The sequence below is a fragment of the Schistocerca gregaria genome, chromosome 5, assembly GCF_023897955.1.
Source record: "Schistocerca gregaria isolate iqSchGreg1 chromosome 5, iqSchGreg1.2, whole genome shotgun sequence".
Classification (NCBI taxonomy): Eukaryota; Metazoa; Arthropoda; class Insecta; order Orthoptera; family Acrididae; genus Schistocerca; species Schistocerca gregaria.
Window position 1 is genome coordinate 526,546,689 of NC_064924.1, and position 25,726 is coordinate 526,572,414.

Below are 25,726 nucleotides of genomic sequence, written 5' to 3' on the forward strand. Positions count from 1 at the left end.
GCATCAAGGTATCACCAATTTAGTATTGGAGGGCAGTGTGGAGGGTAAAAATTGTAGAGGGAGACCAAGAGATGAATACACTAAGCAGATTCAAAAGGATGTAGGTTGCAGTAGGTACTGGGAGATGAAGAAGCTTGCACAGGATAGAGTAACATGGAGAGCTGCATCAAACCAGTCTCAGGACTGAAGACAACCCCTGGCAGCTAACACTCCACCACCGTGTCAACAAGCAGTCCACCACTGCTCTCTAGCCATCAGTTCAGAGTTAGACTCAGTACAGTACAACGACCTGTCGCGGCACCTGTCACTGCTGCCAGCCGCCATGTGCTGCAGAGGGCCAAGTGCGGTGTTTGGCCTCCTCTGTCACCTCATCTCAACTCTGGTATACTGAGTACGCCAGGTCAGTGCGCTTCCGTCCCAGCAGCATGTGTTAAGCACATCTGAATGGCTGCCCAAACTAAATAAATTGATAAAGAACTGTTTATGTTCATCTGCAGCTTCCCCACAGTGTTGCACTTGTCTGCTGAGCCTGCTGTGAACCCTTGGACATTGGTCCAAGGAAGACCCAGGCATACAATGACAAGAAACAACTGTTTGTTTCACTCCTGCATCTCTGCAACTACTTCTGATCTGCTACATTTTGCCACCCATTGTGGAGCTGCTTTCTTCTGTCCCTTTACATTTTGGGTGACAGAAATGACACTGATGATCGACGGCAATAAAGGAGATCTGCAGCATTCCGATGCAGAAGACTGCAAGGGTGATTCAGCTGGGACAGTAACGTGTGCCAGTAGCAGCACAGAATTTTAATTTTCATTCATGGGATCCATGTATTCTGGTATATTTGTATCTTTGATCAGTATGTCAGGAGTAGGCTCATTTGTAGTGCTTGGGAATGATCTGATAATGAACCCCTGTTGCCAGTAACCTGTATGCATCATAATTTACAAGGCCATTTAGCCTTGTCATCAAGTTAAATGATGTGTTTTGTTGGGTTTGCCTTCAAATAGTTCATTCCGCAGACCAGTGATGGCTTAGACGTGGCAAATCATGGGTGCCAAGAGGATGAAGGAATAGGCCAAAATAGCTATAAGTTTTTCCTGTAAATAGGAATTTTATAAAGTAGAATTAATATTGTAAGCAGTAAAGTGTAGGTAAAAGGTTAGAGGAGCTTTTAGGTTAGATTTAGATTACTTGGAATGTGTGATCCATTGGTACTTAGTGGGTTTACTTTTGTAGGAAACATTAGCAGTTGGAATAATTAGTAAAGTGTGTAGTATGAAGTTAGCGAATGTGATTTAGTTCGCAGACATAGATAGATATATGCTAGATGTAGCAAGTGGTAGTTCAGCACTGACTAAGTAAAGCAAGGTCTGAGAGTGTCAATGGAATTGGCTGGTTCAAATTTTCTGTCTGTGCATTGTGCGACACTGACCCAAAGCAGCAGGTATATTATGGGCACGAGGGTAGACTAGGAAATAGTCTCTGGGAGGTGAGAGGTAGCAGTGTATAGCTGGAAAGTGGCTGTGAACCAGGTTGTAAGACAGTGACACTGAGCAGCTCATGCAATGTAACACATTGGTCTCAGAATGAGGGGAATCTGAGTTTAGATACTGAGGTTCATTATGAAGTATCATGAGGAATATGATGGTGAAGTATTATTGTGTATTGTGAGAACAAAGTTCGAGAATTGTGTTCATTATAACATTTTGCCTGGTGAGTGTAACTGAGTACACATAGATAGTAACACTGCCAGTGACTCAGTTCTGTTTTAAATAGCTTTCATTACTGGTTAGGTCATAATGATGAGGTGACAGGATAGTATGCTTAAAGATCAATGTAAACGAGTTATACAGATGAAGGAATGCGTGGTCTTCTTATGTCAACATTGAAAAGTGTTAGAAAATGTTTGTGAAAATGTGGAATGTGATATGAGAGAATTTTCCTGGGTTTTTCTTGTTAGTTATTAGATGTATCAGTGTATGTAATAAGAGAACGTGGGAAATGGGAAAATGGGTATGTAAATATTAAATGGGAAGACTAGCTGATAGGGTGCCTTCTTGAAGCACATTCCTTTCCCAAGACTTGAAATCATGTAACTGGTAGCAGGACAAAATTGAGTTGAAGTGAAGAATGTGTAAATGAAAATATAGACTCTCTATGGTGAACCAAGTGCAAGTGTGGCCAAAAAAAGAAGTGTAGATAATGTGAAGGACTAAATGTAAGTGCAGTTGTAAATGTAAAGTATAAATACTTGTAAATTAATAACTGCCTGTAATGGAGCAAGATTTTTTCCTTAGGAAGGAGGAGTTGTAAGGGAATAAACTGTAGTAGAATATGAAGCAGAGGATAGAACACAGAGCTATAATCAGGTCACAGCCACAGTCCACTGTGTGATAAGTGGAAGCAACCACCTCTGTGTCAACAGAGCTCCACTTGGAAACACTCAGGCTGGCGTTCAGGAAGTTATGACAGCCAGACATGCTGCTACATATGACAGCCATCCCCAGTGTTGCCCATGTTCCAGGTCATTTGGTGTGATACATAAATGCAGCCACTACCACGAATTCAAAAGGGACCAGCAGCATCAAAACTCACCCAAATCAGCTCATCATTGTTTGATCAGCTGGGCAATGAAACTGCACCCAGTGTGTCAGCAGCAGCCTTGGAGTCTTGGGTGTAACTACGCTGCTGGTGCTACCACCACCACAGCCATCACCAGGCTCTTGAGTGTGGGTCCACTGCCTGATTGCCCATGCCCTGGCAGCCATCGCTTGAGCATCATCTCAATGAGCAGTCTGCTATCACTCTCTAGCTGTTGGTTAAGAGCTAGACTCTGGGTAGCTCCACACCTGTTCACTTCACCAGCCACTTCCCACCACAGAGGGTCACTAGCAGTGCTCGGTTTTCTTTGTCCACTCAGCCCCAGCATATCACCATTGCCAGGTCAACCCACTGCCTTCCTTGGCAGCATGTGTTGATCACACACTGCACTGCCCCACCCGTGTGTTGATCACACACTGCACTGCCCCACCCGTTGCTACAAGAGGAAGCACCATGATAGAATGCTGTGCCAAACTACAGAGGGGCACTTCTGCATGACTGTCCAAGCTGAACAAATTTATAAAGAACTGTTTGTTCACCACATGTTTGTATGCAACTTCTCACCTATCTCCCAAGCCACCTTGAAACCTACAACACCGAAAGAAGACTTGAGCACATAATGAGAAGAAAGAAGTATTTAAATTTTACTCTTATTTTTCTGCAGCGACTTCTGACCTGCTACACTCTGGCACCCAATGTGGGGCGTCTTACTTCAATATGGGGCGTTACACTAGGAAACGCTGGTACTAAAATTTATGGGTCACACAGGGTCTCTAAAGGCAGCAGAAGCCACACATCTGCATTCCCCCCCTCCCGATATGGAACTTCTCAATCACAGGGTGCAGGACTTACCCTCAGTATGTCAAAGAAGTAGGTAGACATAAAACATTGTGTGAAATCATATTAAGTGACTTCTCTGAAAAGTATTTTGAACAATTAGTTCAGGAACCCACTCAAATTGGAAGTGATTGCGAAAACATACAGAATCTCATCGCATCAAATTATCCCAAGCAAACGGGGCATTATGACAGATTACAGGGATTAGTGAGACAAAACTGTTCTAGTGAGACTGAATACTGTATCACCCACACCCATCAAAAGTGAATGCAAAATACATCTGTTTGAAAAAAATCGGGTAAAAATATGGTTGATGCCTTCGTGAGAGACAGCACCATTCCTCCCTAAATATGTAAGTGTAGAACAGTTGCGCCTTAATTCAGGGAAATAGTATCGACAGCAATGGAGGGATTTATACAAAATAGATTAATAAGAGACAGGACTGACCTCCAGTGGTATGCAAAACAGGTTAGAACATTGTTGCAGAAGCAACAAAAAAACATGCCAAATTTAAAAGAATGCAAAATCTCCAAGATTAGCAAAGTGTTAGATAAGCTCAAACTGCAGCAAAAACTTCAATGTGGAATTGTCTTGATTGTTCCCATAATGAAACCATCTCTTGAAATCTGCCAGAAAATCCATAGGGATTGTAGTCATATGTGCGGTACTCCACTGGCAATATACAGTCAATATCTTCCCTGTGCAGCAGCGTTGATAATGTTACCAGTGACAGTGCCACTAAAGCAGAGATACAAAACACAAGTTTTGCAGAACTTTAATCAAGATCTACTACTAACGCAAGTTACTTAGAGGTGGATATTTACCGTGGAGCAAAACATCTCAAATCACTTAATAAAATCAAGTCCTCCAGTCCAGATTGTATACCAGTCACATTCCTTTCAGAGTATGCTGATAAAATAGCTCTGTACTTATCATACACAACCGCTCGCTCGATGAAAGGTTCATATCTAAAGACTGGAAAGGTGCACAGGTCACACCAATACTTCAGAGAGGCAGTAGTAGTAGTAGTAGTAGTAGTATTAGTAGTAGTAGTAGTAGTAGTCTGATGAATTACAGACCCATATCACTGACATTGATTTGCAGTAGGATTTTGGGACATATACTGTGTTTGAACATTAAGAATTAATTTGAGAAAAATGATCTGTTGGTGCATAGTCAGCATGAATTCAGAAATGTTCTTGTGAAACAACTAGTTCTCTATTCTCCCCAAGTACTGAGTGCTGTTGTCGTCGTCGTCTTCAGTCCAGAGACTGGTTTGATGCAGCTCTCCATGCTACTCTATCCTGTGCAAGCTTCATCAACTCCCAGTACTTACTGCAACCTACATCCATCTGAATCTGTTTAGTGTATTCATCTCTTGGTCTCTCTCTACGGTTTTTACCCTCCATGCTGCCCACCAATACTAAATTGGTGATCCCTTGATGCCTCAGAACATGTCCCACCAACCGATCCCTTCTTCTGGTCAAGTTGCGCCCCAAAATCCTCTTCTCCCTAATTCTGTTCAGTACCTCCTCATTAGTCATGTGATCTACACATGTAGTCTTCAGCATTCTTCTGTAGCACCACATTTCGAAAGCTCCTATTCTCTTCTTGTCTAAACTATTTATCATCCACGTTTCACTTCAATTCATGGCTTCACTCCATATAAATACTTTAAGAAACAACTTCCTGACACTTAAATCTATACTCAGTGTCACCTTCAGAATTTGAAAGAGATTATTCCAGTCAACACTGTTAAAAGCTTTCTCTAAGTCTACAAATGCTAGAAGTGTAGGTTTGCCTTTCTGTAATCTATCTTCTAAGACAAATTATAGGGTCAGTATTGCCTGATGTGTTCCAACATTTCTATGGAGTCCAAACTGATCTTCCCCAAGGTAGGCTTCTACCATTTTTTCCATTCGTCTGTAAAGAATTCATATTAGTATTTTGCAGCCATGACTTGCTAAACTGGTAATTTTCACATCTGTCAACACCTGCTTTCTTTGGGACTGGAATTATTATATTCTTCTTGAAGTCTGAGGGTATATCGCCTGTCTCATGCATCTTGCTCACCAGAGTTTTTTCAGGGCTGGCTCTCCCAAGACTATCAGTAGTTCTAATGGAATGTTGTCTACTTCCGGGGTGCTATAGACAGCTATATGTCTAGGTTTCCAAAAGGCTTTTGATACCATTCCTGACAAGAGCTTTTAATCAGATTGCACCCTCATGAAGTATTGTCCCAGTTGCGCAACTGGATTTCTGATTTTGTGTCAGGAAGGTCACAGTTTGTAGTTGACGGGAAGTCATTGAATAAAAGAAAAGTGATATCTGGTGTCTCTCAAGGAGGTGTTATAAGCACTCTGCTGTTTTTAATCTATATAAATTATATAGAAGACAATTTGAACAGCCCTCTTAGATTGTTCTCAGATGATTCTGTCATTTGCCATCTAGTTAAGTCATCAGAAGATAAAACCAATTGTAAAATGATTTAAAGAAGGTATCTGTATGGTGCGAAAAATGACAGTTGAACTTTTAAAAAGTATGTGGTGATCGATGAGAGTACTGAAGCAGATCCATTAAATTTTGGTTACACCATAAATCGCACAAATCTAAAGTATGTCAATTCAACAGAATACCTAGCAATAACAGTTACAAACAATATTAAATGATCTCATAGATAATGTTGTGGAGAAGGCATTTTATTGGCAAAAAACTTGGAAGACACAATAGATCCACTAAACAGACTGCCTACACCACACTTGTTTTCCTCTGCTAAATTATTGCTGTGTTGTGTTGGATCCATACCAGATAGGATTGGCAGAGGACATCAAAAAAGTTCAAAGAAGGGCAGCTCATTTTGTATTATTGCAAGTTAGGGGAGAATTTCATGGATATAATACATGAACCATGAACCATGGACCTTGCCGTTGGTGGGGAGGCTTGCGTGCCTCAGCGATACAGATAACCGTACCGTAGGTGCAACCACTAGGGAGGGGTATCTGTTGAGAGGCCAGACAAACGCGTGGTTCCTGAAGAGGGGCAGCAGCCTTTTCAGTAGTTGCAAGGGCAACAGTCTGGATGATTGACTGATCTGGCCTTGTAACAATAACCAAAATGGCCTGGCTGTGTTGGTACTGCGAACGGCTGAAAGCAAGGGGAAACTACTGCCGTAATTTTTCCCGAGGGCATGCATCTTTACTGTATAATTAAATGATGATGGCGTCCTGTTGGGTAAAATATTCCGAAGATAAAATAGTCCCCCATTCGGATCTTCGGGTGGGGACTACTCAAGAGGATGTTGTTATCAGGAGAAAGAAAACTGGAGTTCTACGGATCGGAGTGTGGAATGTCAGATCCCTTAATCAGGCAGGTAGGTTAGAAAATTTAAAAAGGGAAATGGATATATTTTGTCTGCTTGTGTCTGTACGTGTGTGTGTGCGTGTGTGTGTGTGTGCACGCGCACATACCCGTCCTTTTTTCTGCTTAAGGTAAGTCTTTCCGCTCCTGGGATTGGAATGACTCCTTACCCTCTCCCTTAAAACCCACATCCTTTCGTCTTTCCCTCTCCTTCCCTCTTTCCTGACGGAACAACCGTTGGTTGCGAAAGCTTGAAATTTTGTGTGTGTGTGTGTGTGTGTGTGTGTGTGTGTGTGTGTGTGTGTGTGTGTGTGTGTGTGTGTGTGTGTCTTTTATTGTGTCTATCTACCAGTGCTTTCCCGTTTGGTGTAAATATATAATTTCTCATTCTGAACCTCATTGATTGTTACAGCCAAATACAGAATTACAGCACTGACTTACATGTTGGGTGCTCTGTGCAGCAATGCACAGACCTTCCAAGAGATTATTAATGAATTGCTAAGGGACCTGAATTTCTCTATAGCCTTTGTTGATGTTTTGTGGACATTTACATGAATATAGCCCTAGTGCTTTTGGTAATGCTTTAGCCCACCCTCTGGTTGCAGTTCTGCAGCAGTGTGTCAGTGGAGCCCGGGAGCCCGTAGGCTTTTCATCCAAAAAACCAACAGAACAATAATATTCTTTGCTGCAATTTTATACAGTGCTCTTGGCTGTCTATGAGGGAAAAAGATACATTAGCTCTATGGGCAAAGACCACATCTTCATTATATACACTGACAGCCGATTGCTAATGTTTGACTTTAAAGTCTCAGAATAATTATCTGTCAGTACAGATGAACTACCGTAGTTTCATTACCCACTTTCTGACTGAAATGCAACACATTACTAGTGCTGGAAATATTATTGCTGTGTCTAGAGTTGGAGCTATCTCTTAACTTCTAGATTTCAGTGCACTTGACAGTGGCACAGATCAACGATACAGAACTTATGGACCTACCGCAAGGAATGTTGACTCTTTGTTTACATCATGTGCCACTGTCGGGCACCAGTGTAGTGTGATGAAGCCACATGCCAACTGTGGCCTTACATACTCACATATCTACACCACAGCATATTTCAGTATTCGCATTACTAAGTTGCCAGGCATCCCTGCTGCCAGAATAATTCAGATGTGATGTTATTTACGGCCTAATGTGCAGAAACACTGAAACTCATGGACCCAGGAGTGCATCCTCTGCCACAGGTGCAAAGTATCACATTATGTACGAACCCTGCTTGATAACTTTTTCCTTACCAGTGAAAATTTCACACATCTGCTTGTAAATCTCATTGGCTTGCTACCTATCCCTCACAATAATTGCCACTGCTTATGATGAAAATGTGCACCATATGAAGTCTTAACACTGGAAGATGTGATAGTAAAGAGTGTGGTTCATGCTATTAGAGTTCAGTTTAATAGTAAATTTCAGCTTCCCAGAACAGGTGAAATCAGACCAAGATTGCCTGTGGGAGGCTGAGATATTCAGTACCACAGCACATTTATATGACGTTTATCTCACAACTGTCAGCACTGTACCACAAATCTTCTGTGGGACATGAGAGTATCTTCGCCATTCAAATGCGGCTGTCATCATGTACCACGGGACAGATTGTGGTATGAATACTCCCGCTAGTACAGCTCAAACTGCATATTATGCTGAAAGAGTCTGCTACTAAGCTAACATATGGCCTAACACAACAGGAGAGCCACATTTGTTCTCACTGACCTGGCCATGACAAAACAGCTTTCTGCACTGAGGCCTATTGTCTAAGATTCTAAGCCACTGTACCAATATCCCTACATGTAGCAAAAGACAAACCTTTCAGATAATAGGGGAAAACAAAGTTGTTTTCATCATTTGGCATACGTAAGTATTGAAGATTTTGTCAAACAACCGCTCACTGCCAAATGGGCCTCAAAGCGTATTCGGAACATAGCAACTCAACAAACAGCTATCCCTCATTCAGACACAGGCATCACTCTGTATCAATTGTCAAGGGAATAGGGTGCAGCTGTGGTTATGTGCTGCAGGTAGCGAGAAGCCGTTTTGCATGGGCCTACAGGCAGGTTCATAAACTGACAAATATCACTGTTTCATCCTGTGGCTGTACGATGTTGTGGCCTCAGCATGCCACCCTGAAATGCTGTGGAACCAGCAACACTCCTGCAGGAGTTTAACAACAACAACACCACCACGAGAAATTACCCACAGAGACTTACAGTGTGCACGTAGCCTTTGACCTGACCAGATGGTAGTGTAAGCAAACATGAATGGGTGAAGCTCTGTATCTGATTCCGTAAATAAATCATGACAGACACTGTAGTCATGTTTTCTCTGCACAATTGTAAATAAGATAGGCAAAATTATTAAGTTTTGGCTTGATTTATCCAAGAGATACGGAACAAAAAGAGGGAATTGGAGAAGGAGAGAGAGAATTAAGCTTTTACACAATTCAGTTTGCAAAGTAGTATGAAAATAAAGTATTTTAAGTTGTACAGAGCTTATCTGGAAATGAATTTTGGATAAAAGACAAAATTCTACAAGTTAAATTTAAATCTTCATTGAGCTTCTGTGAGAGTACAGCATAAATTTTTAAGAAAGCCACAAATATTTGAAGCTCATTAAAATAGCTTTGCTGCTAATGAAAGACTGTAGTTCATTTACATGGACATAAATATATACTTGAACTCAGGTGAGGCTCCAAAAGCTTGCCTAATTACAACCTTGTGTGTGTGTGTGTGTGTGTGTGTGTGTGTGTGTGTGTGTGTTGCTGCTGCTTGGTGAGTAGATTTTTTTATCTATCTAGTGATAATCAGAGTGGATTGTAATGCCGCAAAAAGGCATCACCAAAACTGAAAAAGATGACATAAACTTTAGTTTTGTGAGTACATGGTGATGACATATTCATTGTATATCTGACATTGATGAAGTTCAGCATTGAAGTTAAATCTCATAATTTATTAATGTACATATTTTTAACTTAAAGAATAATCTTTACTGATGTATTATGAAGGCATGTATAAGGGACATGGTAGAACATGTATTCACTGATGGTAACATTTTTTAGCAATACGTAGATGTACCTCCCATCTGTTTTATAAGATAGCACATTGCTGATGTACTAAATTTTTCTTTGCAGGACTTCTTCATTGATTTCAGCCGACATGGCCCATGTATTCTTTCTCGATCCATTCTTCAGCTCCTGTATTTACCGCAGTGTAATAAAGTGTTTGGCAGTTTAAATTTTGTTGATGTTCTTAGAGATGCTGCAAAAAACTTTATATTTCCTCCTGCTTTGATGCCTAGGTCTACACTTTTGAACAATCAACAGGTAAATAAATCCCTAATTTTGTTCTGAAGTGATATTTTTGAGAAATGGTCTTTACTAAATAAGGAATCCTGATATAGTGCTGTTTAAGCTGTTAATTCCTGTTATTGATAAGAGTGAACATTTGAGAAAGGATCTGTCTTGAACCACATAAACAAATTAACAGAAATCACCTGCTTTTATCAGTTAGCAAAATATCATAGCAGTATCAGGACTTACACACTTTGTTACATATGTAGAAAGTGGATGTATAAGAACAGGTGTGAAGAACTGACAAGTGATGTATGACGTTGTAGGATATTAATATTGATCTCTGTGAGAAGAGAGACTGTTAAAAACCACCTCATGCCCCAGTGCTTTCACTATATCGAGGAAATATGGTAAAATGCAATTAAGGCATTAACAACCACATTATGCCAAGTCCTTTTGCAGTATTGCAGAAGGAACATCCAGCCTGAAAATGTGCTGTTGTCCCAAGCATATTGCAACAAACGGTGTATTTCTATCGCTGCTCGTTTAGTTTGTATTGCCGTTTCAAATATACCGGTCATTTTTGAAACACCCTGTAGAAGCAAAATATCGTATGAAAACTTACATACAAAGTTTTAAGAACAGGAGTAAGTGATGAATCAAAGAATACACTGCACTCCCCTGTATGTCACTATCATAGGGGCCACAAAGACAAAATTAGACTAATTACAGCATTCATTTTTTTACCATACTAGTGTATAAGAATTGCATTATTTGAAGTATTCAAGCGAGGAGAAAAAATGAGTTTTATGTGGAAGAAGTTACTTTCCTTAAAATGAGAAAATTGTCATTAAACTTTTAAAAATTTTCAGTCATTTTTGGCAGTGTTACATTGGCACTTGCTATAAGCCATTGTTTAACTATACAAATTAAATCCCCATTTTCTAGTTTCATATTTAACAAATATCTGAAGTTTATAGGACACTGTGCATAACAAATGAAACTAACACCTTGCTCAGTGAGTATGATGTATATGAAGATGTTCAGTAAAGTACAAGATCTGCAATGGTTGTGGGATAGGTGCAACAATAGACTCCATTAAAAGACATTGAATAATTACATGTGTAAAAATGACATTAATAATTGTGTGTATAGAAATGACATTTGCTGTATCAGCCCATCGACTGAGTAACTTCCACTACTAATGAAGAATATATGATGCACTCAGATTATTTATTGTACATCTCATGGCTTGGGAATGAAATAGTGTTTGAGCAGTACAAAAATCTTCAGACCATGAATACACAAAAGAACCAGTTTGCTAACTGTCAAAAGATACCAGGGTTTCATTGCTTGAACAAACACTCTGCTTCATTTGCTAATTTTATCTCTCTCAGATAACTGTCAAAAATGTTTAAAAGTCAGTAGATGAAATATGTGATGAATATATCATGTAAGAAAAATTTCACAATATAAGGTAGATATTTTATTTAGTCTAGTGCAGTTGTTCTTAACATTCTAATTTTACCAGTTTTAGAGTGAAGTTCTAGTTCAGAATGTCTACAACCACCAGCATTTTGTGAGGAAACTTAGTACCAAACAGAAACAAAAATCTCAAGTCCTGCTTTTAAAATCAGTGTGCTACCAACTGCCTTTTCAAACATGCTTTGCGGATCTACTCAGAGCTGCATGTAGCCACTAGTTCCTCTCCATACTTCTCAAAAGTGTGGTCCATAAGGTGTGCTTGGATACTGTAAATTGGAATCCTCTTTTGAACCACAGTCAAGCAAACAGTTTTAACTTCACACAAAATGACCAACACAGCAAGTGCCTTGCTAATAAGTGTGTCTTCTTACTATCATTACATTATTGATTCAAATTTTATGTTACTGTTTTGGTTTTATGTGATATATATGAATGGATGATAAAAATTGTGATTTCTAAGGAAAAGTAACTGTATTTGTCTTGTAACAATATTATGAAAAGGATAGTTACTACTCACCATATACTGGAGATGTTGAGTTGCAGATAGGCACAACAAAAAGACTCTCAAAAAATTAGCTTTCAGCCAACAAGGCATTCATTGGACACACACACACACACACACACACACACACACACACACACACACACACACACGCGCGCGCGCGCGCACACAAGACGGCAGTCTCTGGCTGCTGAAGCCACATTGAGAGTAGCAGTGCATGGTGGGAGAGACTGCCAGGTGGTGGGGGTAAGGAGGAGGCTGGGGCAGGGGAGGAGAAAGATAGTAGGGTAGGGGTGGGTAATGGTGCCTATCTGTGACTGTTGTTGTTGTTGTTGTTGTTGTTGTTGTTGTCTTCAGTCCTGAGACTGGTTTGATGCAGCTCTCCATGCGACTCTATCCTGTGCAAGCTTCTTCATCTCCCAATATGTACTACAGCCTACATCCTTCTGAATCAGTTTAGTGTATTCATCTCTTGGTCTCCCTCTATGATTTTTACCCTCCGCACTGCCCTCCAATACTAAATTGGTGATCCCTTGATGCCTCTCCAATATCTTTTTCATTGTATTTTTACATTCCAACCTTAATTTTCCATTGTTCAATTTTGTCGACGACTTTTTTTCATCCCATAACCCAGTGCTGTTTTCCTGTGTTCCTGTTTTCTACTGCATTTTTATAATCAGTGTCCATCCTCCTTTCTCTTCTTTCCTGTGTTTCTCTTGTCAGCTTATGAAATGCAGTGCATGCTTCACTTACAAGTCACTCTGTATCAACAGTCCGTGCTGTGCACAACAGACAAGTATGAAACTGTGCTGATTGTTGGTGCAGCATCTCGTGTCCCCCATTACTTCCGCTGATATCTTAGTCCAATATCTTCAAATTGATTACTCTTCCTGCATCACTCACGTATTTTTGCTTGTTATTTCCCATACCTTCCTGTGCAACACGCACTTGCATCATACCAACTGTCCCCCGTCCCCTCTCTGTTACAGTTCGCACCTATTAACTTCATCTAATCTAGTAACATCTGTCATTCCCTTCTTCACACTTAAATGAGCAACAGACCAGTAACTCACATTACAATATTTTTATTTATTTTTCTTCGATCTCATTCTGCCTTCATGCCAATTCCAGTTGGATTTTACCATTCGCTGTCAGCCTAGTCCCTCAGATTTCATCATGTTTCCTCTTATTTCATCCGTTTCATTCTTTTTATGATTTTTCCCACAAGCTTTGGTGTATTTTGTAAATTTTTTCAGACATAATTCTGCGTTATTTAACTATTTTATGTGTTTTTCCCCGCATTGTTGCTTGACTCATGGAATCCCCCCCCCCCCCCCCCCCCCCCAATGACTGTACCATCAAATTTCCCATCTCTGGCTGCCACCCTTCCTTCAGCAATGACCTCCAACTGTTCAGATTCCTCCAATCCTTAACCCTCGCCAACATAGTCCTTCAAAACCATTATCAGTCTGGCCCAAACCACCTTCCAATACCTTCGCTCCATCTGTAAAATTCTCCTGCTATGCAAACCCAAATTCCTGGATCCCATAACACACACTGAAACTTTTGCTCTCCAGGAACTAGAGCAACATGCACGTCACCTCAAAAACTCTCCACCCTGTTCACGTCCTACTCCTGCCTTGAGCAACCACTGTTCACCACCTCTAAAACCACCTTCAAACCTTCCCCACTTCCCCTCATAGCTGACAAACCCTGCCTCACAGACCTGCTACATTTACCCTCAAAAATTCCCTCCCATCACCATATAGAATTCAGAACCTAAACAGACACACAACACAGTCTTGAACCTTTCCTCCAATAGCCTTAACCCTACATAAGTATCAGTCCTTTTCAAAGGCCTCACCTTTTCCCCAACTCCCAAATTCAGTCATGCAGGACTTGTTAAAGATCTTCTCTCCTTCTGCTGGTCCCTGCAGTGGAAACACTTTTTCGCCACCATCCCAACCAAAGGCAAATGTTGAACCTTGCCTGACTCAGGTCACTCCGCCATCCAACTGTGATTCACCCCCACTGCTCCCCTAATTACCCCCTGCTAACTTTCCAGAATTTCTTAACCAAAAACCTTGTCTCACTGTCAATCCCCAAATCCCTAACATGCAAACTAACCCCACATCCTTGGAAAACCACAATCCACCATTTAAAAACTGATCACGGACTTATAATCCTATCTGCCGACTAAGGCTCCACCACTGTTGTTTTGAACTGCAAGGGTTACTTGGTCGAAAGACTCCACCAGCTGACAGATTGTCACCTACAAACCCTGCCACAGTGACCCCCATTCTAAAAATCCAGCAGGATCTCCAGTCTCTCCTCAATCCTTAGGCCCATCCCAGAATCTCTCCCTGACCTTTTCATGGGCCATCTAGGGGAATAGTTCCTAAACTCCTAGAATCCCCATCTCTTCACTGGTTCAGATTGATTGGTGACATATTCATTATTTGGATAAAGGATGAGGACACCCTATTAACATTCCTCCAGAACATGAACACCTTCTCCTCCATTCGTTGCACCTGGTCAAATTCCACCTAACAAGCCACTTTCTTTGATGTCGACCTCCACTTCAGAAATGGCTACATTAGTACCTCCATCCATATCAATTCCTCCAACCACAGCAATACCTCCACTTCAACAGCTGCCACCCATTCCATACCAAGAAGTCCCTTCTATAGAGTCGAGCCACCTGTGGTCGTCACAACTGTTGTGATGAGTGCTCCCACACTGAGGGTCTCACTGAGGCCTTCACAGACTGTAATTTCCCTCCCAACCTTGTACAAAAACAGATCTCCCATGCCTTTTCCCTCCAATCACCCACCACCTCTGAAAGTCCCACCATCCGACCACAAGGGAGCATTCCCATTGTGACTCAGTACCACCCAGGAGCGGAGTAGCCCCAGGGGTCCTCAACTCTTTTGTGGATACGTGCGTGGCGAGCACGGGACCCCGAGCTAGTGCAGTTCCCCTTCCTTTCTGGGCTGCCCTATCCCCCTTCCCCCATCCCTCCTCGTCCCCAATCTCCCCCCCCCCTTACCTCCCCTTCACACTCCCTCTTCTTGGGAGTAATGTATTGAGCCTTCGTCCGGAGATGGACACTTGGAAACTCCAGGATCCTGTTTCCTTTGTTTTTCTCCATTCTCATGCTTTCTTCCTCTATTTGTCTTTTTCCCCACATTCACTCTTCTTCTTGCTTTCATGCCCTTACTTCTATCTCTGCCTCATTCTCCTTGTCTTCTTTTGTGTGTCTTATTATCCGCCTCGGCATTTGAGATTCTTTCTTCTATCCCTCTATCCCTCTCTCTCTCTTTCCTCTCTTCTTTCCTCCCATGTCTGAAGGCCGACCCACATGTTCGCATGCATAGCCGGTGACAGGGTAACGCATAATTCCCCGCCCTGGGTAGACAAGAAAGCCACACACGTACCCCCTGGTACAGGCCAGGCCCAGGGAGGGGTGATGGCCTGAGCTGTTATCTTCCAAACGTGCTGGTTTGTCCCTCCATCCGTTTCTCGGGAGGTGTGACCTGAGGTGTGGACAATCACCTAAGGTGGGAATGCCCTCCGAGAGGGCCCCCATAAGGAAGGAGCACACCATTGGAGACGCTGGCGATCATGAGGGATTCATCCACAATAGATTTCTCTTCTTCTTCCCTGTCTTCTGCCCAAAAAGGAAAGCTAGATGAAACTCCTGTTCCAGAAATTCTACCACCAGCACCAAAGTTTCTTGTTGTCACAAGATCTGATGGTCACGATTTCTCAACAGTCAACCCTTTCGTCATTTAGAAGGGTGTAGATGTGATTGCAGGGCCAGTGAAATCTTGTACTCGGTTGAACAACGGTACCTTGCTGTTGGAGACAGAGAGCGCCTTCCAGGCCCAAAAATTACTTCGAGCTGCTCTCTTATACATTTTTCCTGTACGGGTGGAGGCCCACCGCACCTTGAATTCGTCGCGTGGCGTGGTGCATACCAAGTCACTCGACGGACTAACTGATAAGGAGATTCTGTCTTTCCTCTCTGATCAGGGAGTGACGGCTGTCTATCGGTTCATGAAAAGAGTTGACAAGGACCTCATACCGACCCGAACCATATTCCTGACATTTGACAATGTGCAATTGCCTTCACGAATTAAAGCTAGTTATGAGATCATTTCTGTTCGGCCGTATGTACCCAGTCCTAACGGGGTTACCAATGTCACCGGTTTAACCATACACGGCAGTCTTGCTCAAGAGCGGCTAAATGTGTTACCTGTGCCAGGGACGCCCATGAGGGTGACTGTTCCCCTCCATTCCCTCATTGCATCAACTGCAAGTATACAGGCAATTCGAGTGAAAGAGAAGGTGTCAACCTTGGCTGTGCTTCCGCTATGAAGACATGCGATCTAACATTTAGCGATTCAGTCGTCAGATCGGCCAGTGCTAAGATCGCCCAATCAATGTCTCCTCTTCCTCCCACCAACCCTAAGGCTCAAACTCCCTCATCTGCTACTGCTAAGACGAGGACCTCTACATCAGATGCTCGGACCTTCAAAAACGAAGTGACACACGAAGATTTATTGCGTACATTAACTTCACAGCCATCAACTGTTCTTTCAACAAAACGTAATTCTTCAAAGAAGGCTCATTGAAAGAAGAGTTCTCCATCTCCGCCGAGATGCGTTTCTTCTCCTGCGCCGCCCGGCGGTTGCCATCCCCGGCCATCTTCAGTTTCGCCAGGCCGCACCGCTGGTAGCCGATCAGCTGGCTTTTCACTGGCGGAGGAAGCTGCCCCTCCTGACCATCTCAGGAAGGTGGCAGACGCAACTGTTGAGTTGATGGACCATGACTCACCACCTATTGATTGCAGCAGCAGTGCTCCCTTGAAACCAGGCCCTCAGTGGCCATCAGGGTGACCTTTTCTTGTTTCTTCTTTTTCTTTTCGTTTTCTTAATGGCAGTTCTTCAATGGAATATTCGTGGCATTTGGTCCAACTGAGAGGAACTAAAATTGCTCCTTCGAATGCACTGCCCTCTTGTCCTAGGTCTCCAAGAAACAAAGTTACACCCATGTGATGGTATTGACCTGGCACACTATACCTCCATGCGTTTTGACCTACCCCCTGTGGTAGGTATTCTGGCCCATGGAGGGGTCATGTTGCTGGTTCGGGATGATGTCCACTACGATCCCATCACGTTGCACACAGATATGCAGGCAGTTGCCGTCCGGATTACTCTCTCCTCTTTCACGTTTTCCATTTGTGCTGTTTACTTTCCATCGTCTGCCTTTACTAGGGCAGACATGATACAGCTGATTGCTCAGCTTCCTACATCATTTTTGTCGATTGGAGACTTTAATGCCCACCATCGCCTTTGGGGCTCTACAGCTTCCTGCCCGAGAGGCCCCCTCTTGACAGACCTTTTCAACCACCTCAATCTAGTCTGCTTAAATACCTTTGCACCTACCTTCCTTTTGGATGCAAAGCATACCTATTCCCACTTGTTCCTCTCAATATCCACTATCCAACTTGCATGTTGGTTCGAGTGGTATGCTCTGTCTGACACATACTCGAGCGACAATTTCCCCTGAGTAATTCATCTCCTACATCACACCCCTTCTCCACATTCCACTAGCTGGAACATCTCCAAAGCCGACTGGGGGCTTTTCACCTCCCTGGCGACCTTCCATAATCAAACCTTCTCCAGCTGCAATAGTCAGGTCGCATACCTCACGCACGTTATTCTCACTGCTGCTGAATATTCCATCCCTCGTACTTCCTCTTCCCCACATCAAGTCCCAGTCCCTTGGTGGACTACAGCATGCAGCGACGCTATTCGTGCTCGGTGATGTGCTTTACGCACCTTCCAATGCCACCCTACAATGGCGAACTGTATCAATTACAAACGGCTCTGTGCACAATGTCACCGTGTTATCAAAGAAAGCAGAAAGGCTTGCTGGGTGGCTTTCACCAGCTCATTCAACAGTTTTACTCCTCCTCCGGTTGTCTGGGGTGGCCTGTGCCGGCTATCTGGCACCAAGGTCCACTCCCCAATTTCTGGCCTGACTGTAGTGAATGAAGTGCTTGTGGATCCTGAGGATGTCTCAACTGCCTTCAGCCACTTTTTTGCTGAGGTTTCGAGCTCTGCCCATTCCCACCCTGCCTTCCTCCCCGAAAACAAGCAGGAGGCACGGTCACCTTCTTTTCAGTCTTTGAATCATGAAAGTTACAATGCCACCTTCACCATGCACTCGCCCGGTCCTGATCCTCTGCTCTGGGGCCCGATGGTATCCATATTCAGATGCTGAAGAACCTTTCTCCTGCAGGTAAAGGCTTTCTTCTTCACACCTATTATTGCGTCTGGTACGCTGGCGTGAAGCAATTGTTGTTCCCATACCCAAACCAGGAAAGGACAAACACCTTCCTTCCAATTATCGCCCCATCTCCCTTGCCAGCTGTGTCTGCAAGGTGATGGAGCGCATTGTAAATTCTCGATTGGTGGCTCCTTGAATCTCAATGCGTCCTTACCAATGTCCAATGTGGCTTTCGTAGGTGCCGCTCTGCTGTTGACCACCTAGTTACCTTGTCGACCTTCATTATGAACAACGTTTTGCGTAAGTGCCAGACGGCGGCTGTGTTCTTCAATTTGGAGAAGGCTTACGACACCTGTTGGAGGGCAGGCATTCTTTATTAATGCATTTTTAATGGATCAAATGTTCAGATTATGTGGGGTTCTGTTTTGTCAGATGCCTTTCACGAGGAGAATGGGGTGCCCCAGGGCTCCATTTTGAGTATGGCCCTTTTTGCCATAGCTGTCAATCCAATAATGGATTGCCTTCCAGCTGACGTTTCAGGCTCCCTTTTCGTGGCCGACTTTATGATCTATTGCAGCGCTCAGAGAACATGTCTCCTGGAGCGCTGTCTTCAGTGTTGTCTAGACTGCCTATATTCCTGGAGTGTTGCTAACAGTTTCCGTTTATCTGGTGAGAAAACGGTCTGTATGAACTTCTGGCGTTACAAACAGTTTCTTCCACCGTCCTTACATCTTGGTCCCGTTGCTCTCCCATTCGTGGAGACTACAAAATTTTTAGATCTTATATTTGACAGGAAACTTTGCTGGTCTCCACATGTGTCTTACTTGGCTGCTCGTTGTATCCGTTCCCTAAATGTCCTCCGTGTTCTCAGCGGTACGTCATGGGGAGCAGATCGAATGGTCCTGCTTCGCTCATATTGGTCCATTGTCCGATCAAAGCTGGATTATGGGAGCTTTGTCTACTCTTCTGACCGGCTGTCCATCTTATGCCGTCTAAACTCTATCCACCATGGAGGGTTACGTCTGGCGACTGGAGCATTCTACATCAGCCCTGTTGAGAGTCTGTATGCCGAAGGTGCCGCATTACTGCTAAACTACCGGCGTGATATGTTGCTTTGTCGGTACGCCTGCTGACTGATGTCAGTGCCTGACCACCTGCCATATTTTTCCTTCTTTGACGACTCTCGGTCACTGATACAGGCTGTATGTCTCTGCCCTGTTACCTCCAGGAGTCCGCTTTCGTCACCTGCTTCAGCAACTTGATTTTACCCTCCCTACAACTTTTTGAGAGGGTGAGAGCCCGATGCCACCTTGGATCCGTGCTCAGGTTCGCGTTCACCTTGAATTCAGCTTGCTCCCAAAGGAGAGGACCGCGGATTCGATGTACCGCTCGAGGTTTTTTGAACTTCGTTCAAGGCTCACTAATAACGTCTTTATTTACACAGATGGCTCCAAGACTACTGCTGCAGTCGGATGTGCCTTTGTTGTTGGGGATGATACCTTTCAATATCGGCTCCTTGACCAGTGTTCAAGCTTTGCAGCTGAGCTTTTTGCTCTCTATCAGGCTGTTCAATATATCCACCGCCATCGTCATTCCCCCTATGCCATCTGTTCTGATTCTTTGAGTGCCATTCAGAGTCTCCGTGACCCATGTTCGGACCACCCTCTCGTGCAACGAATTCACCGGTCCCTTCAATCGCTGGCTGATACTGGTGCTTGTGTCCTTTTTTGTGGATTCCTGCCCACGTTAGTGTGCCTGGGAACGAAGCTGCTGATCCTATGTGGCCTTAACAACCAACCAGCTGTCTGTCCGCATAAATGGCCACCAACAAACGGTGGTCAAGAAACAGCTGGACCACCCAATTGCTGAGCATGCCACCCAAAACAGTGTTCTTAATTTCAGTGACTACATCACAGCCCATGCCATCTGGATCCTTCCCACCAACAAAAGCTTTTCTGAATTGCACAGGTGAGAACTCCCCCTGCAAGTCTTTGTCGTTACCCTCTAGCTCCTTCCTGTTCCCATCCCAGCACTACATAGTCCTCTATTCTACCAATGCATGCATAGTCTTTTTACCTCTCTTCTTTTCCACTAACCGTCCCCCACCTTCCGTCTAGCCTCCCAATTGCACCTAGCTGCCCGGCCATGTGTCTAGCTCGTCCCTGTATGCTCTTGCAAGCAGCGCTTTACCGTCCCCCCAACCCTACCGTGCTATCCCTCCCCCTTCCTGCGCCAGCTTCTTCCTTACCCTCACAACTCTCATCATGCAATGCTGCTCACAGTGTGGCCTCAGCAGCCAGAGACTGAGAGACTGTGATCATGTGCGTGTGACTGGTGTGTGTGTATGTGTAAGTGTGTGTGTGTGTGTGTGTGTGTGTGTGTGTGTGTGTGTGTGTTGTATCTCCAGTGAAGACTTTGTTGGTGACTCAGCATCTCCGCTGTATGGTGAGTAACAGCTATCCTTTCCATAATATTGCTACAGTGCATCCTGGATTTTCGATTGTTGTATTAGTCTTGTTCCTTTGTGTCTACTTAGCCTTATCTGACTCAGGTACCTGTATCCTCTCACGAATAGTAGGTTTAAAACAAATTTTACATTAAGTACGTATTGTGTGAGATGTAGTACAGAACTTGAGCTACAAAATTTCAACCTCATACAGTCTCCTATATAAGTATCAAAACAAATCTTCTATAAATCATATGAATTTTTCATTATGTTTTTGATAATAATTGTCTTCATGTAAGTCTGATATATGTACTTTATCAACTCTGAAACTTTGACGAGACTAAAGAATTTTAAGGAAGCTCTTTGTACAGGAATATCATAACATTAGCCATTGTCAGATTTACTGCAGAATGATGCAGTGTTTGCTTTGAATTTCAGGCAAAAGAATTTGTGGAATCATTCCTTGGTCACTGTGTGAGGCCATTTGGAAATTTAATTCAACTGTGTGGCCATAACAGAGCCAGGCAGAGGGATAAATTAGCCCATCTACTCGAAGATTTTGCAGCCCTTCAAGATGAGGTAATATTCAAATTTCTACATATAATAAATACCTTTATGAAAAAGTTTTCAAAAAATAAAAGTAGTGACTAGGAGGAAAAATACTCAGTGTCAAGAGAAGGTGTTGAATAATGGATAGATGTATCAGCTGTTCATTGCCTCAGCTTTGTTGCTGTTCCTCTTGGAACTGCCTTTAACAAATCATTATGCAAAAAAGTACGTCTTACATGTGATGTTGTAGATTTCATAAATACTATATAAAGTATATAAGATCTGTTACATTGTCAGACTCTTCTCCTAACTACTTTCTTAATTATAGCATTGATAATTTCCACATGATGATTTGTTATCGACAGATTTCGAAATGAATTGTATTCCTTCTTCTTCTTTTTGGCTGTACAGGTCATTATGGATGTTGGCTTGCTCTGTGACATAATTCTGTTTGTCCCTGTCCAGTGTTTTCTCTCTCCATACTTAGCCGCCATTAGATTTTAAAGCTCGTTGTATGTCATCAAAGTTTTGATCTTCCCCTGCTTCTTCATCCCACTGGGTTTTGTAGTACCACTATTTTTGTTGGGTTCTTATGTTCCGTACAAAAAATATGTCTGACTCATTTCGAGCGGTTTATTTTGATGAAATTTGTGACTTCAAGAGGTCTATAGAATCCACAAAGTTTACATCTACATTGTGTACGCCATAGCCCACTTTCACTAATCGCCCCATAGATTTTGTGTAGCACCTTCTGTTCAAAACACCCTATAAGTTTACACACTGCTATATCAATGCCCATGATTCTGAGCCATATGTCAATACTGGACCTAACCACCACCACCTTCACCAGTCTTCTGACTGGTTTGATATGTGGCTCCCTCTAGTATCACGGAAGTCATTCCCTGATTTCAGTGTTCTCCATATATTCCTTTCTTCTCTGATTCTGGGCAGAACCTCCTCATTTCTTATCTTATAAGTCCACCTAATTTTCAACATTCGTCTGTAACACCGCATTTCAAATGCTTTGATTTTCATCTGTTCTAGTTTCCCCACAGTCCATGTTTCACCCTATCATACAGTGCTGTGCTCCAGATTTACATTCTCAGAAACTACTTCTTCAAATTAAGGCAAATGTTTAATACTAATAGACTTCTCTTAGCCAGGAATGGCAAGATGTTCTCCTTGCTCCGTCCGTCATTGATTAGTTTGCTGCCTAGGTAGTAGAATTCCTCAACTTCATCTACTTTGTGACCATCAATCCTGATCTTAAGTTTCTCGCTGTTCTCATGTCTGCTACCTTTCTTTACCTTCAACTTCCTTCAATTTACTGGTCAGTCCATATTCTGTATTCATTAGACTGTTTATTCCATTCAGCAGATCATGTAATTCTTCTTCACATTCACCCAGGACAGCAATGTCATCGGTGAATCATATCATTGACGTACTTTTGCCTTGAATTTTAATTTCACTCCTGCACTTTTCTTTTACTTCCATCTCTGCTTCTTCAGTGTACTGATTAAAGGCGTGAAGGCAAAAGACTACATCCCTGTCTTATATCGTTTTTAATCCAAGCTCTTCATTCTTGGTCATCCATTCTTATTATTCCCTCTCGGCTCTGGCTCTTGTACATGTTGTATTTTACTCTTCTCTCCCTACAACTTATTTTTCTCAGAATTTTGAACAGCTCGCAGCTTTTTACATTGTTGAACACTTTTACCAAGTCAACAAATCCTGTGAATGTGTCTTGATTTTTCTTCCTGAATTTTCTTCTGTATATTAACTAGGATGCATGAGCTGTTGAGATCATTATGCGATAATTCTTGCACTTGTCAGCTCTTGCTGTCCTCGGAATCATGTTGTTGTGGTCTTCAGTTCTGAAACTGGTTTGATGCAGCTCTCCATGCTACTACATTCTGTGCAAGCTTTTTCATCTCCCAGTGCTTACTGCAACCTACATCCCTCTGAATCTGCTTAGTGTATTCATCTCTTGGTCTCCCTCTATGATTTTTACCCTCCACGCTGCCCTCCAATGCTAAATTTGTGATCCCTTGATGCCTCAGAACATGTCCTACCAACTGATCCCTTCTTCTTGTCAAGTTGTGCCTCAAACTCCTCTTCTCCCCGATTCTATTCAATACCTCCTCATTAGTTGTGTGATCTACCCATCTAATCTTCAGCATTATTCTGTAGCACCACACTTCGAAAGCTTCTGTTCTCTTCTTGTCCAAACTATTTATCGTCCATGTTTCACTTCCATACATGGCTACACTCCGTACAAATACTTTCAGAAATGACTTCGTGACACTTCAATCTATACTCGATGTTAAAAAATTTCTCTTCTTCAGAAATGCCTTCCTTGCCATTGCCAGTCTACATGTTATATCCTCTCTACTTCGACCATCGTCAGTTATTTTGGTCCCCAAATAGCAAAACTCCTTTACTACTTTAAGTGTCTCATTTCCTAATCTAATTCCCTCAGCATCACCCAACTTAATTCGACTACATCCCATTATCCTCGTTTTGCTTTTGTTGATGTTCATCTTATATCCTCCTTTCAAGGCACTGTCCATTCTGTTCAACTGCTCTTCCAAGTCCTTTGCTGTCTCTGACAGAATTACGATGTCATTGGAATCATGTGGATGGTATTTTTCTGAAAGTTAGATGATATATCACAAGACTCATACAGTCTACACATCAACTTGAATAATTGTGTTGTTGCCACTTCCCCCAGTGATTTTATGAATTCTGCTTATTTGATCTTAAATCCTCCAGAGCTGCCTTAAACTCTGATTCTAATACTGGATCCCCCAACTCTTCTACATTGATTTCTATTTCTTCTTCCCACACATCAGACAAATCCTCCTCCTCGTAGAGGCCTTCAATGTACTCTTTCCAGCTAAACACTTTCTCCTCTGCATTTAACTGTGGAATTCCCATTGCTCTCTTAATGTTACCATCCTTGCTTTTAATGTCACCGAAGGTCAGTTCTTAAGACAATTATTTCTTTTTTTTATTTCTCCATATTTTTCATGCAGCCATTTTGTCTTAGCTTCCCTGAACTTTTTATTTATTTCATTCCTCAGCAACTTGTGTTTCTGTATTCCTCAATGACCCTGAACATTTTTGTACTTTCTTCTTTGATCAATCAACTGAAGTATTTCTTCTGTTAACCATGGTTTTTTCAGTTACCTCCCTTGTTCCTATGTTATTCTTTCCTAGTTCCATGGTTGCCCTTTTAGAGATATCCATTCCTCTTCAATTGAACTTCTAACGAGTTTGACGACAGAAGAATGTGTGCAGTGTATGTATGCTGCCCTCCCACCTCCTTTACACGAGTTGACTTACTTGGAAGTGCGCAGCTGATCTTCTTCGCTGGTTAGGTGGCTGCTGGAATCTCTTTAAACTTCTTCTCCGAAGAGTGATGCTAGGTACAGGAATATTTAAAATACTCCCTCTACTTGTGAAATAAGTAGATACTTTCATCAACTAACAATATATTAGAACTTCATACAGAACAAAATTCACACTTCTCACACTTCACATAAACATTCGACTTCTTGCAAGTCACCCGTGCCGTCTCACATTAGAAGCAATTAAGTTACATTTTTAACAGAGTTGATTTAATAACCATGAATCTATCTCAGGATTCATAAAATACGTCTTGCCTCTAGCAAGGCTGGAATAAGAGTTTTTTTAAAAGAGTTCTTTCTCCACTGTTCTTTTTTCACTAAAAGTAGCCACTGACACTATTATCACAGAGTTACATAAATACTCCATGGTCCTCTCATACGCACTTCCTCTAAAACTTCATGGATCACCCGACAGGTACTTGTCAGTGCCTTTTGATCACCGCATCTACATTCTTCTCGTAGCTGAATTTCAAACCTGTACACACAAACATGTGATGCACAATTGGTAGGATTCTATCATCCCACACTCACATCTAAAATATTGTGTGTTCAAGACAGTAGAAGGCCGAGTGGTTCTAGAATTTACACCGAAAGTCTCGAATCACTACAAACTGCCTACTGAGCTACTCCTATTGCTGATCTACAGCCTTAGAGAACTTCAAGCATACCTCGCCATACCTTAGTACTTCAGTATCCCATTTCTTTTTTTATAGATTCTTCCTGATTAATCTCTTAAACTTCAGCCTACTCTTCATCACTACTGCATTGTGATTTGAGCCTAGATCTGCTCCTGGGGACACCATACAATACAGTATCTGATTTCAGGATCACTGTCTGACCACGATGTTATTTCTCTGAAATTTTCATGTCACCCAGCCTATTAACAGAGTATTCAATATT

The 25,726-nt window shown here is 42.4% G+C and overlaps 1 protein-coding gene across 2 annotated transcripts in view; it reads left to right on the top strand.

Moving 5' to 3' along the window:
• The window catches only part of LOC126272435 (N-alpha-acetyltransferase 35, NatC auxiliary subunit), a 137,386-nt gene that overhangs the window by 87,647 nt on the left and 24,013 nt on the right, over window positions 1-25,726 (top strand). For both annotated transcript variants that reach the window (XM_049975305.1, XM_049975306.1), the window contains exons 8-9: window positions 9,979-10,170; window positions 21,306-21,446. In XM_049975305.1, coding sequence (XP_049831262.1) covers window positions 9,979-10,170; window positions 21,306-21,446 — 333 coding nt within the window. The remainder of the gene's footprint in view (window positions 1-9,978; window positions 10,171-21,305; window positions 21,447-25,726) is intronic.